At 37.4% G+C, this 14,806-nt stretch overlaps 1 protein-coding gene across 1 annotated transcript; it reads left to right on the top strand.

Moving 5' to 3' along the window:
* Positions 1 to 121: 121 nt before the first annotated feature.
* On the top strand, positions 122 to 5,875 carry LOC145564380 (protein trichome birefringence-like 13). Its single transcript, XM_081624697.1, has 6 exons — positions 122 to 638; positions 1,328 to 1,505; positions 3,303 to 3,443; positions 4,550 to 4,670; positions 5,329 to 5,463; positions 5,579 to 5,875. Exons 1-6 carry the CDS (start codon positions 239 to 241, stop codon positions 5,840 to 5,842), a joined length of 1,239 nt encoding a protein of 412 aa, XP_081480823.1. The 5' UTR covers positions 122 to 238; the 3' UTR covers positions 5,843 to 5,875.
* Positions 5,876 to 14,806: the final 8,931 nt, after the last annotated feature.

Below are 14,806 nucleotides of genomic sequence, written 5' to 3'. Positions count from 1 at the left end.
AATGTAGGTAATAATGTTAAACACTTGAACTTGTATTTTCTCATTTCTTTGGAATGATATTAAACTATAAATTTTGTAATTTAAAAAAAAAATTAAAATATGTCGGTTTTAGAGGCTTGGTTGCAATTTACAGTCACTCTTGTTCAGTGATGCTGCCGTTGTTGAAGGTGGAGGAGGAGGAGGAACTCAAATCTCCTTCATCTCTCTTTTTCTCTCTCCTCACTTCCACCATTAATCAATGGCGCAAAACCACCATTACAACCCAACCTCCAAGAAACCCACTACCCCATTCTCTATCTCACTAACCTCCTTCCTCTTCTTATCTCTCCTTTGCTTCGCCTCTCTCCTCCTCGCTTTCTCTCTCTTCCCCTTTTCATCTCTTTCTTCTCAAACCCCCCAATTTCACCCATCATCAGAACCCTGCGATTTCACTGATGGGAATTGGGTTTACGATCCTACGATTAGATCTGTTCGATATGATCACACTTGCAAGGAGATTTTCAAGGGTTGGAATTGCATATTGAATAATAAATCCAATGCTTTTGATATTTCTAAGTGGAGATGGAAGCCCAGAAATTGTGATCTTCCCCCTTTTGATGCTCGAAGATTTCTTGAACGGTTTAGGGATACTAGTATAGGTACTTTCTTTCATTTTTATTGTAATTGATTTTTCTGGGTATTGTTTATTTCTCAGTAATTTTGATGGGTTTTGTTGGATTGGAATTTTTTGGTTTGATTTTGATTGCCCTTGTTGTGAATTTCATTGGCACGATATATCAGTAAAAAATTTACACATAAATTCATGATCGTATTGTTATTTATTATCGCCTACCAAATGTGCTATTGAGGAAGGTAGATAAGCATATGGGATTTTTTTACTTATTTAAGGTACCTGGTTTTTGTTGGGCTATTTAGGTTTGAATTTGATTTTTTTTTTTTTTTTTTTTTTTCAGTTCTTTATAGATGATCAATAGTTGGATTGTGGCTGATCCATAGCTAATGGGCATCTTTAGTGGCATTTAAGTTATGGTGGCAGTACTAGATAGATTTTCATATTTTGAGCTTTAGGTTCAGAACTTTCCAATTTTGGAAAATTGTGAAGTTTGTGAGTTTGTTGTTCATACGAACAAAGTTGAAGTATTACTATAAAGTTAAGATAATCGAAATGAAGTTATTAGAGAGAAAGCATCAGTAAAATGCATGTAAAAGACATCCGTAATCACCCCGAAAGGGAGTATTAAATTTCGAGTCCTTGAAGCTAGATATGTTGTAACTTTTAAGCATAGACTCTGAAGTTACTGACTTTATGAAGTTTTGGTGTGTGCAGGATTTATAGGTGATTCATTGAATAGAAATATGTTTGTTTCTCTGTTTTGCATGCTGAGGCAAGTATCAAGTGATGTGAAAAAGTGGCATCCAGCTAAAGCAGATCGGGGGTTTACTTTTCTTCAGTACAATCTTACTATTGCTTATCACCGTACTAATCTATTAGCACGTTACGGTAGGTAAGCCATGTCTTCTGTGTTATTGTACAAGTGCTATTGAATTATTTGCTTCTGCCACCGCTTGTTTTTAGAGTAAAATTGTTTGAAGCTCCACTGAACCTAATCAAATGTTTACCAAGATACATTTGGTTGATCAATTATACTACTTCCTCCGTTTTTTTATTATTGTACCACTTGCCGTTTTAGGAAGTTTCACAAATATTGCACCATTTCCTCTTTATTAAAAAAATTATTTGTGTTCACACTACAAATACCTAACATATCCTTGTTTTTTCACACTTACTTTTTAATTTATCAATATGTCACATGGGCAATTTTGTATTTTTACCTTTCTCTCTTACTTTTTTTCACTACCAAAATATTTGTACTCAACCCCTATGGTGCAGTAATAAAAAAACGAAGGAAGTATATGAGTTTACCAAGATGTTTCAGTCTCTTTTGTGCAACCTTCTCTGTGCTTTATATGTACCAACAAGTGTGAATAGCAACTGTTTAGAAGAAAACAAAGTCACTTGATTTTATGTAATAGAAAAAACTTTATACTCAAATTTTCCTTCTACTCCTTATTACTTTTGGAAAAATTGTCAAAAATAATACAAATTTTGAGCGATCCGCTAAAAATAAGTCGAAATTTTGATTATTTCTAAATAATACAAACTTTGGGAGGTTTCCGCTTTAAACAATATATTTAACCTGTAACCTTGAAGACCGGTTAACCTTTTTTTTTTCTCTAATAAATTTGTTTAATAGTTTAATTAACTATCAATTACAACTTTAATTATGTTTAACACTTAAATAATTTTTTTTTTTTTTTTTTTGAAAAAAACCCATCCCCTAACCACCTCCTTCCCAAGCCACTGCTGCCAGGCCTGCCTGCCCCCGTCCCCTGCTATCCGGCGCTGGCCACGCCCAACACACCGTCCTCGGCCCGGCGCTGACCCCCTCGCCCTCGTCGCGCTTACCCACTTCCCTTGAACCAACAACCCCGACCCTCTCCTGAAATCTCCCTCCTTCCCCCACAAAACCCCTTAAAACTATTACAGCACCACCGAAAAACCTAATCGAACCTCCCCCACCATCTCTAGGGTTTCGATTAGAGTTTTCGAAGGTGGGGGATATGTTTAAGGGGGCTTTGTGGGCGAGAATGGTGGTTTATTTCAGCGAGATGTGGTGGTTAGGGGTAAGAGGGAAGGGGGGCAACGCGCGACAGGGGCAAGAGGGGTCGGCGACGGCGCCGGGGGAGGGTTGATTGAGGCTTGGCCGGCGTCGGAGGGCAGGGAACGTTGGCAGCGGTGGCTGGTTTGGGCGGTTATAAACACATTAAATAAATAATCTTTTAAAAATAAACACATTAAATAAATAAATTAATTAAATTAAATTGTTAAACCTATAAAAGTTTGACACGTGTCTCATATAACCTACTAATTAAGTCATTAACCGGTTATAACTTGTTTTAGGCGGAAACCCCCTAAAGTTTGTATTATTTAGAAATAATCAAAAGTTCGACTTGTTTTTAGCGGATCACTCAAAGTTTGTATTGTTTTTGACAATTTTTCCATTACTTTTTTATGGTGTAACATGGATTTGACAGTTCCTTATGCTCAGTGAATGAGATTAAAAATAAAAATGTGCTCTTGAATGCAGAAGATTATCAGCATATGTTCCTCAAATATTTACAAGTTGAAAAGAACTAGTCTAAAATTACCATCTTGATAAGCTATGTTTAAAATGGAGCTATTAGATATCATTTTAAACTTTCCACTTATATAGGGCCTTATGTTTCCTTTCCTTGAATAGGTGGTCACCTAATACCAATGATGGAGCTCTAGAATCTCTTGGATACAATGATGGGTACCGAGTTGACATTGATGTCCCCGATAGCAAATGGGCTGAAGCTCCTAGCTTCCATGATGTTGTCATCATTAATACTGGACACTGGTAATGTCTACAATCTATACTAGATCCAGCTTCATTTAAGTCACTGTAATGACTTGCATTGCTTTTTTGCCCATGCTTATTTTACTTAAATTTTATGTTTTGGATGAAGCATTGAAGCAGATCATTTGTCTGCTTTTTTTACCTCCTTTTATGAACTGCATACAATGAAAGCGCATATCCTTTGCATCTTCTCCTTCCCAAAAAAACTCTATTTACAACCCATGACCTATACTGTTGCATTTTCACAAGCCAATATAAGAGACAAAGAAGTCCTTATATGAACTGAGTTTTTGAGGCTACATCATATCAAGCTAGTAGAACTATTGTGGTATGAAATTAAACAAAACTATCAGGGTTACAAGACACGGATAAAATGCTTCTAACCTTGTACCTATTAAAATACTTCGTATACTACTACTCCCTCCATCTTATATAACCTGCACTCTGCCACCAATCTCCATGGCGAGCTGATACACAATAAATGCATATTATCTGCATCCTTTGTCAATGAAAATTTTCAATTTTCACAATTTAGAACCTTCGTTCCACATTTTGAGTTATGACATAGTAAACTTATCTCCATGAAGGAACATTATGATGCACCATGGCCATATAATCTGTCCATAAGTATGTACTAACTACCAAGTACAATGTTGCGGAAATTTGTCAATTTTTTGTGCTTTTTATAGTGAGAAATAGGTCAACATACTATCATCTAGCCATCTAGGTTTTATTTTTATAGACTTTCTGGTTTAAAGGGGAGTTTTTGATTTGTTTTGCTTGGCTATATGCAAGTCAAGTGGTTTGAAAAGGAGCAAACATGGGGTACAATCTCTGCAATGGAGGTCGGCTTTTATGGTGGTGGTGTGTGTACTCGAACTGACTTGTTTGTGTTCTGTAGCATCTGAGGCTTTTCCCTCTTGTTGCTTCTATGTCTAGTATGAATGGAAGGTTTTAACTATTTAGCATTTTATAGATTGTTTTGTCTAAATATAAAATTAGCATCTAGATAAACACTTAACAAATCTATGCTTTCGAGTTGTTGTCAAAAGGTTTATAGGTCAGGGAAAAGTGGAGTAACTTTGTTTACCTCACTGATATTGCAGGTGGTGGGCTCCCTCAAAGTTTGATCCAGTAAAGTCACCTATGCTCTTTTTTGAGAAAGGAATGCCTATACTGCCTCCAGTAGCTCCTGATGTCGGTTTGGATATGGTCCTGAAACAAATGGTACTTAGTTATTTTATTTTCCTATGCTTCTGCCTGTTAAATTTAGTGTATGATGGGAACTAGAAACTTTTCTATGCCTATGGAACTAATAGAAGCATCAAAATGGCTTCTCTTGATGTTAGGCTGCTCTTTTCTGGTTCTCTCCTAGAAATGGAGGAGAGAGTTGAGACATTGCTGAAGGATGCTTATATTTGTGCATCACATGTTCTTGTCTTATGAGGTCGGTTCAGCAGCTTGTAATCACATTTAGCAAGTTAGGCTCGCAACCTCTGTCTATCTTTGCTTTTCTTGAAGCTTCATTACCTTTCTCGGTTGTGTTGTTTATTATACCTATACATAACAATCAGTCCACCACCTTTTGAGTAACACACCACATGTTTGTCAGATCCTTTGTTGGATTTCATCAAACATCTTCTTATCCTTGGAAGATTGAGTGAGGCAAAAGTTAAACATTGATTATAAATAGATGCATTGGTCATTTGCCCTGGCTCACACCATTCTGAAACAATTTCCGTAGTAGGCCTCTTTCATGGCATACCCATCACCAGTAAGCAACCAGAGATCCATGTCTTTTTGTCTCTCTCTGTCCTTGTTATGCTTATGTTCTTTCTCAAGTTCACGAGTTTTCGTAAATGCTAATCTTTTTTCTTGATTTCAGGTATCATATGTAGAAAGCAAAATGCGATCTGGTGCAATAAGAATATTCCGCACACAATCCCCCAGACATTTTGAGGGAGGCGACTGGGACCATGGTGGTTCTTGCCCGCGCTCAAAGCCTTTGTTATCACAAGAAGTAGGTCATTTTATCAGTTGCTGCTGATTTTGACATGTGAAAGTCTTTACTTCGTATGTTTTTCCTTCAACAGAAAATTAGTTACCAAAACCTGACTTATGTTTGACCTGCCCAGGTTGAAGAACTTTTCAATGTGGAAAATAATGGAACAAATGTTGAGACACGCCTTGTCAACCATCACTTGTACAAGACCCTTAAAGGATCCAGTTTCTATGTTTTGAACATAACCCATATGAGTGAATATAGAGCAGATGCCCATCCCTCAAAAGCTGGTGGAAAGAGGCATGATGATTGCATGCATTGGTGTTTACCTGGCATTACAGATACATGGAATGATTTATTTGCTGCATACTTGAATTTTGTAAAAGATCATAGCTAGTTCATTCTATTTATTGGTAGTTTTGTTGATATATATTGTTCATTCTTAATCTCTAGGCCCAATCGCCCCTCATTAGCCACTGAGGCACCGAGTCTTTATATCCCACTGAGTCTGGTTAGAGGGGGATAACCTAGAATTCCCTGTCTGTTTTGGCCATTAAGCTATAAGAAGGTATTCGAAGCCTTGATGCAGGATGACTCCACTTACGCAATCAAATTATCTTAGTTAAGAAAAGCATACAGCAGATCCTGAAAACTGCTTGAACTTGTACATTTTTGCCAACAAGATCTTAAATATTTCTCTGATAGAGAATTAACAAGGTTCAATTGCTCTCTATTAGCCACACATAGAGCTGTCAATTCGGGTAAACGGGTCGGGTCAATTCGGGTCGGGTCAATTCGGATTAATTCCATGACCTATGCGGGTCGGGTTTGGGTTAGGTCATGCTTGAGTTGGGTCACGTCGGGTCATACTTCTTATCGGGTTTAGGTCAGGTTAATAACAGGTCAGGTTGCATTCGAGTCGGTGAACAATAGATCGGGTTTAATTCGGGTTAAAACGGGTTAGGGTAATTCTCGGGTTCAAGTCGGGTTCGGTTCAATTCAATAATTTGCGGGTTAGAATCAGGTCGGGTCATTCTCGGGTTGAGTCGGGTTCGGTTCAAGTCAATAATCTGCGGATTATAATCAGGTCGGGTCATTTTCCAGTCGGGTTCGGTTCAAGTCAATAATTTGCGGGTTATAATCAGGTTGGGTCATTCTCGGATTCAAGTCGGGTTATGTTCAAGTCAATAATTTACAGGTTACAATCAGGTCGGGTCATATTTGGGTTCAACTAACTATAAATAAATAATTATCATTTTTATCAAGCTAATTATTTCCTTTAATTTGATTATAATATATATGACAATATACTAGGGAACTATAGTCTATAATTTAGGAAGATAAGTATCTCCTTTGACCATACAACAAATATATACTATATTTAATTCTTAAATTTGAGGATGATGCTCCTTTCTTTTGTTGGCCTGGACCGACTTGGTCTCCTTAGACAAAATGCTTTGATCAACAATAATAAGGTGGTCTAAATTGCATTTAAGGTGATTTAAAATCGCGTCAGTAACAATTTGGGTTGAATTTAGGTCGGGTCGATAACAAGTCGTGTTAATTTCGAGTCGGGTTAATAACAGATCAGGTTATATTTTTGGGTTGGGTAAGTAATAGGTCTGGTAAAATTCGGGTCGGGTCAATAACAAGTCGGGTTGAATTTGGGACAAGTCAATAACAAGTCAGGTTGATTTCGGGTCGAGTTTGTAACAGGTTGGGTTAAATTCGGGTCAGGTTAGGAAAGGGTCGGGCTGAATTCGGGTCAGGTTAGTAACAAGTCGGGTTAAATTTGGGTTTTGACGGGTTAAAACGGGTTAGGGTCAATTTCAGTTCAAGTCGGGTTCGACGCAAGTTAATTAAATTGGTCGTTGTAAACCGGTAAATTGGTCGTTTAACAGCAAATTGGATGGTTCCACACACCCAATTGAACTCCCGTAGGATATTAAGGACCATGGTAAACATTTCGGCAATTTTTATTTCCGGGCAAAGAAAAGTCAAAAAATTCCTAAATTGAAAGCTAATATCCACGCTTTTTGAGAAATTTTTGAGGTTTCGAGGCCCGATATCGAAAAGTCTTGAAATTCTATGGGATAAATCTCGGTGTCATATAATGCCGTTTGGAACCATATATGATCATTATTTGTCGTCATAAATGTTCATGGTAGGCTTGAATTAATGAAATTGGTGCAAGTTGTAAACCGATAAATTGGTCGTTTAACAGCAAATTGGATGGTTCCACACACCCAATTGGACTCTCAGAATGTATTAGGGACCATGGTAAACATTTCGACAATTTTTATTTCCGGGCGAAAAAAAGTCAAAAAATTCCAAAATTGAAGGCTAATATCCACGTTTTTTGAAAAATTTTGGACGTTTCGGGGCCCAATGTAGAAAAGTCTTGATATTTTAGAGGATACATCTCGGGGTCATATAATGTCGTTTGGAACCATTATATGTTGTCATAAATGTTCGTAGTATGCTTGAGTTAATGAAATCCGTGCAAGTTGTAAACCGGTTAATTGGCCTTTAAAGGCAAATTGGATGGTTCCACAACCCAATTGAACTCCCGGAGGATATTAGGGACCATGGTAAACATTTCGACAATTTTTATTTCCAAGCGAAAAAAGTCAAAAAATTCCAAAATTGAATACTAATATCCATGCTTTTGAGAAATTTTGGAGGTTTCGAGGCCCAGTGTCGAAAAGTCTTGAAATTCTAAGAGATACATCTTGGGGTCATATAATTCCATTTGTAACCATATATGATCATTATTTGTTGTCATAAATATTCGTGGTAGGCTTGAGTTATTGAAATCGGTGCAAGTTGTAAACCGGTAAATTAGTCGTTTAAAGGAAAATTGGATGGTTCCATCCATCCAATTGGACTCCCGAAGGATATTAGGGACCATGGTAAACAATTCGGTAATTTTTATTTCCGGAAGAAAAAAAAATTCAAAAAATTACAAAATTGAAGGCTAATATCCACGATTATTGAGAAATTTTGGAGGATTCGGGGCCCGGTGTCTTGAAATTCTAGGGGATACATCTCGGGGTCATATAATGCCGTTTGGAGCCATTTATGATCATTATATGTTGTCATAAATGTTCGTGGTAGACTTGATTTAATAAAATCAGTGCAAGTTATAAACCGGTAAATAGGCCGTTTAAAAGCAAATTGGATGGTTCTACCCACCCAAATGGACTCCCAAAGGGTATTAAGGACCATGGTAAACATTTCGGCAATTATTATTTCCCGACAAAAAAATTCTAAAAATTCCAAAAAAAAAAAAAAAAAGGCTAATATCCACGCTTTTTGAGAATTTTTTGAGGTTTCGGGGCCCGATATCGAAAAGCCTTGAGATTCTAGGGAATACATCTCGGGGTCATATAATGTCATTTGGAACCATATATGATCATTATTTGTTGTCATAAATGTTCGTGGTAGGCTTGAGTTAATGAAACCGGTGCAAGTTGTAAACCGGTAAATTGGCCGTTTAAAGGCAAATTGGATGGTTCCACCTAGGGCTGAGCAAAACTACCCGAAAAACCGATCCGTAACCGTTTCGAAAAGTAGGGTACCCGATTCGATAACCATAACGGTTCGGGTACCCGTTCCGCTAATTTGTTATCGGGTATGGTTATGGGTATCATTTTAAAATTAACGGTTACCCGATCCGATCCGATAAGCATTTTTTTGTTTTTTTTCCCTACTTAAATCTATTAATATAAATCTAAACTTTTACTTCACTTCATAATCACTTTATAATATCAATGATTAGTAATATTATTAATAATTTGGTCAAAATTATATGGTATTGTTGTTAATTAGTTTTTAATTATATCATAATAACTACATAATTAAGTTTAATTATCATTATTGGATATCTTATTGGGTACCCGATAACCGATCTGAAAATCCGGGTACCCGAAGTCCGGGTACCCGAACTTATCGGTTCCGGTTATGGGTATCACTTTTAGTGATTTTGGTTATCGGGTACCCGAACCGTTAGTACTAACGGTACGGGTACCCGTCCCAAGCTCACCCCTAGTTCCACCCACCCAATTGGACTCCCGGGGGGTATTAGGGACCATGGTAAACATTTTGGCAATTTTTATTTCCGTGCGAAAAAAAGTCAAAAAATTCCAAAATTGAAGGCTAATATCCATGCTTTTTTAGAAATTTAGAAAGTGTCGTGTCCCGGTGTCGAAAAGAAATAAGATTTTAGAGATACATCTCGGTGTCATATAATGCCGTTTGGAACCATAAATGATCATTATATGTTGTCATAAATGTTCGTGGTAGGCTTGAGTGAATGAAATCGGTGCAAGTTGTAAACAAGTGAATTGGCTGTTTAAAGGCAAATTGGATGATTCCACCCACCCAATTAGACTCCCGGAGGGTATAAGGGACCATGGTAAACATTTCGGCAATTTTTATTTCCGGGCGAATAAAATTCAAAAAATTCCAAAATTGAAGGCTAACATAAACGTTTTTTGACAAATTTTTGAAGTTTTTGAGCCTGGTGTTGAAAAGGCTTGAGATTTTAGGGATACATCTCGGGGTCATATAATGTCGTTTGGAACCGTATATGATCAAGCCTACCACGAACATTTATGACAACATATAATGATCATATATGGGTCCAAACGACATTATATGACCACGAGATGTATTCCCTAGAATTTCAAGACTTTTAGACACCGGGCCTCGAAATTTCCAAAATTTCTCAAAAAGCGTGGATATTAGCATTCAATTTTTAAAATTTTTTGACTTTTTTTTTCCCGGAAACAAAAATTGCCGAAATACTTACCATGATCCCTAATACCCTCCGGGAATCAAATTGGGTAGGTGGAACCAACCAATTTGCCTTTAAACGGCCAATTTACCGGTTTACAACTTGCACGGATTTCATTAACTCAAGCATACTACGAACATTTATGACAACAAATAATGATCATATATGGTTCCAAACGACATTATATGACCTCGAGATGTATCCCCTAAAATATCAAGACTTTTCTACACTGGGCCACGAAACCTCCAAAATTTTCTCAAAAAACGTAGATATTAGCCTTCAATTTTGGAATTTTTTTGACTTTTTTTAGCCCGGAAATAAAAATTGCCGAAATGTTTCCCATGGTCCCTAATACCCTCCGAGGGTCCAATTGGGTGGGTGGAACCATCCAATTTGCCTTTAAACGACCAATTTACCGGTTTACAACCTGCACTGATTTAATTAATTCAAGCCTACCACGAACATTTATGACAACAAATAATGATCATATATGGTTCCAAACGGCATTATATGACTCCAACATATATATCCTAGAATTTTAATACTTTTCGACACCAGGCCTCGAAACCTCCAAAATTTCTCAAAAATTGTGGATAGCCTTCAATTTTGGAATTTTTTGACTTTTTTTTCTTCCGGAAATAAAAATTACCGAATTGTTTACCATGGTCCCTAATATCCTCCGGGAGTCCAATTGGGTGGATGGAACCATCCAATTTGCCTTTAAACGGACAATTTACCGGTATACAACTTGCACTGATTTCATTAACTCAAGCCTACAACGAACATTTATGACAACATATAATGATTATATATGATTCCAAACGGCATTATATGACCCTGAGATGTATCCCTTTAATTTTCGAGGCTTTTCGACATCGGGTCTCGAAATCTCCAAAATTTCTCAAAAAGCATGGATATTAGCCTTCAATTTTAGAATTTTTCGAATTTTTTTCGCCCGAAAATAAAAATTGCCGAAATGTTTACCATGGTCACTAATACCCTCCGGGAGTCCAATAAGGTGGGTGGAACCATCCAATTTGCCTTCAAAGGGCCAATTTACCGATTTACAACTTGCACCGATTTCATTAACTCAAGCCTAACACGAATATTTATGACAACATATAATGATCATATATGGTTCCAAATGTCATTATATGACCCTAAGATATATTCCCTAAAATCTCAAGGCTTTTCGACACCGTCATCCGAAACCTCCAAAATTTTTCAAAAAGCGTGGATATAAGCCATTTTTTAAATTTTTTGACTTTTTTTTGCCCTCAAATAAAAATTGTCGAAATTTTTACCATGTTTCATAATACCCTCCGGGAGTCCAATTGGGTGGGTGTAACTATCCAATTTGCCTTTAAACAGCCAATTTACCGGTTTACAACTTGCACCGATTTCATTAAATCAAACCTACCACGAACATTTATGACAACAAATAATGATCATATTATATGACCCCCATCCCCTAAAATTTAAAGGCTTTTCGACACCTGGCCTCGAAACCTGCAAAATTTCTCAAAAAACGTGGATCTTAGCCTTAAATTTTGGAATTTTTTTTTACTTTTTTCGCCCGAATATGAAAATTGCCGAAATGTTTACCATAATCCCTAATACCCTTTGGGAGTCGAATTGGGTGGGTGGAACCATCCAATTTTCCTTTAAATTGCCAATTTACCGGTTTACAACTTGCACCGATTTCATTAACTCAAGCCTACCACGAACATCTATGACAACATATAATGATCATATATGGTTCCAAACGGCATTATATGACCGCCATATGTATTCCCCAAAATCTCAAGACTTTTTGACACCGGGTCCCAAAACCTCCAAAATTTCTCAAAAAGCATGGACATTAGCCTTCAATTTTTTAAATTTTTGACTTTTTTCGCCCGAAAATAAAAATTGCCGAAATGTTTACCATGATCCTTAATACCCTCGGGTAGTCCAATTGGGTGGGTGGAACCATCCAATTTGCCTTTAAACGGCCAATTTACCGGTTTACAACTTGCACCGATTTCATTAACTCAAGCCTACCACGAACATTTATGACAACAAATAATGATCATATATGGTTCCAAACGACATTATATGACCCTGAGATGTATCTCTAGAATCTTAAGACTTTTCGATACCGGGCCCCGAAACCTCCAAAATTTCTCAAAAAGTGTGGATATTAGCCTTTAGTTTTGGAATTTTTAGACTTTTTTCGCCCGAAAATAATAATTGCCGAAATGTTTACCATGGTCCCTAATACCCTTCGGAAGTCAAATTGGGTGGGTGGAACCATCCAATTTGCCTTTAAACGGCCTATTTACCGGTTTATAACTTGCACCGATTTCATTAAATCAAGCCTACCACGAACATTTATGACAACATATAATTATCATATATGGTTCCAAACGTCATTATACGACCCCGAGATGTATTCCCTTAAATCTCAAGGCTTTTCGATACCATGCCCCGAAATCTCCAAAATTTCTCAAATAGTGTGGATATTTTGGAATTTTTTGACTTTTTTTCGCCTATAAATTGTCGAAATTTTTACCATGGTCCCTAATACCCTCCAGGAGTCCAATTGGGTGGGTTGAACTATCCAATTTGCCTTTAAACGGCCAATTTACCGGTTTACAACTTGCACCTATTTCATTAAATCAAGCCTACCACGAACGTTTATGACAACATATAATGATCATAAAAGGCTCCAAACGGCATTATATGACCCCAAGATATATCTCCTAAAATTTTAAGACTTTTTGACACCGGGCCCCAAATCCTCCAAAATTTCTCAAAAATCGTAGATATTAGCCTTCAATTTTGTAATTTTTGAATTTTTTTCGCCCGAAAATAAAAATTATTGAAATGTTTATCATGATCCCTAATACCGTCCGGGAGTCCCATTGGGTGGGTGGAACCATCCAATTTGTCTTTAAAAGACCAATTTACCGGTTTACAACTTGCACCGATTTCATTAACTCAAGCCTACCACGAATATTTATGACAACAAATAATGATCATATATGGTTCCAAACGGCATTATATGACCCCGAGATGTATCCCCTAGAATTTCAAAACTTTTCGACACCGGACCTCGAAACCTCCGAAATTTCTCAAAAAGCGTGGATTACTCTTCAATTTTGGAATTTTTTGACTTTTTTTTGCCCGCAAATAAAAATTGCCGAAATGTTTACCATGGTCCTTAATAGCCTACGGGAGTCCAATTGGGTGTGTGGAACCATCCAACTTGCCGTTAAACGGCCAATTTACCGGTTTACAACTTGCACCGATTTACCGGTTTACAGCGGCCAATTTAATTAACTTGCACCGAACCCGACTTGAACCGAAATTGACCCTAACTCGTTTTAACCCGTCAAAATCCGAATTTAACCCGACTTGTTACTAACCTGACCTAAATTCAGCCCGACCCGTTCGTAACCCGACCCGAATTTAACTCAACCTGTTTTAAACCCGACCCGAAATCAACCCGACTTGTTATTGACCTGTCCCAAATTCAACCCGACTTGTTATTGACCCGACCCGAATTTTACCAGACCTATCACTTACCCGACCCAAAAATATATCCCGATCTGTTATTAACCCGACTCGAAATTAACACGACTTGTTATTGACCCGACCTAAATTCAACCCAAATTGTTCCTGACCCGATTTCAAATCACCTTAAATGCAATTTAGACCACCTTATTATTGTTGATCAAAGCATTTTGTTTAGGGAAACCAAGTCGATCCAGGCCAGCAAAAGAAAGGAGCATCATCCTCAAATTTAAGAGTTAAATATAGTATATATTTGTTGTATGGTCAAAGGAGATAATTATCTTCCTAAATTATATACTATAGCTCCCTAGTATATTGTCATATATATTATAATCAAATTTAAGGAAATAATTAGCTTGATAAAAATGATAATTATTTATTTATAGTTAGTTGAACCCAAATATGACCTGACTTGGAAATGACCCGACTTGATTGTAACCTGTAAATTATTGACTTGAACATAACCCGGCTTGAACATAACCCGAGTTGAATCCGAGAATGACCTAACCTGATTATAACCCGCAAATTATTGATTTGAACCGAACCCGACTTGAACCCGAGAATGACCCAACTTGAAAATGACCCGACCTGATTATAATCCGCAGATTATTGACTTGAACCGAACCCGACTCAACCCGAGAATGACCCGACCTGATTCTAAGCCGCAAATTATTGACTTGAACCGAACCCGACTCGAACCCGAGAATCACCCTAACCCGTTTTAACCCGAATTAAACCCGACCTATTGTTCACTCGACTCGAATGTAACCCGACCTGTTATTAACCCGACCTAAACCCGACCCAAACCCGATAAGAAGTATGACCCGACTCAAGCATGACCCAACCCAAACCCGACCCGCATAGGTTATGGAATTAATCCGAATTGACCCGACCCGAGTTGACCCGACCCACTCTTACCCGACCCAAACCCGACCTGTTTACCCGAATTGACAGCTTTAGTTTCAATTATGAGAAAAAAATATTTACTCTCTTCATTCTTTATGC

This window comes from Chenopodium album, chromosome 10, assembly GCF_948465745.1.
Source record: "Chenopodium album chromosome 10, dcCheAlbu1.1, whole genome shotgun sequence".
In the NCBI taxonomy this organism is placed as follows: Eukaryota; Viridiplantae; Streptophyta; class Magnoliopsida; order Caryophyllales; family Amaranthaceae; genus Chenopodium; species Chenopodium album.
The sequence above is the reverse complement of the archived record's forward strand: the minus strand, read 5'-3'. Positions and strand labels throughout refer to the sequence as shown.

What these genes read in the sequence shown, in the direction of transcription:
- LOC145564380 (XM_081624697.1), top strand. Translation starts at nt 239, where the DNA reads ATGGCGCAAAACCACCATTACAACCCAACCTCCAAGAAACCCACTACC. An exon ending in GTTTAGGGATACTAGTATAG is followed by an intron (nt 639 to 1,327) that starts GTACTTTCTTTC and finishes TGGTGTGTGCAG; the next exon opens with GATTTATAGGTGATTCATTG. An exon ending in CTATTAGCACGTTACGGTAG is followed by an intron (nt 1,506 to 3,302) that starts GTAAGCCATGTC and finishes TTCCTTGAATAG; the next exon opens with GTGGTCACCTAATACCAATG.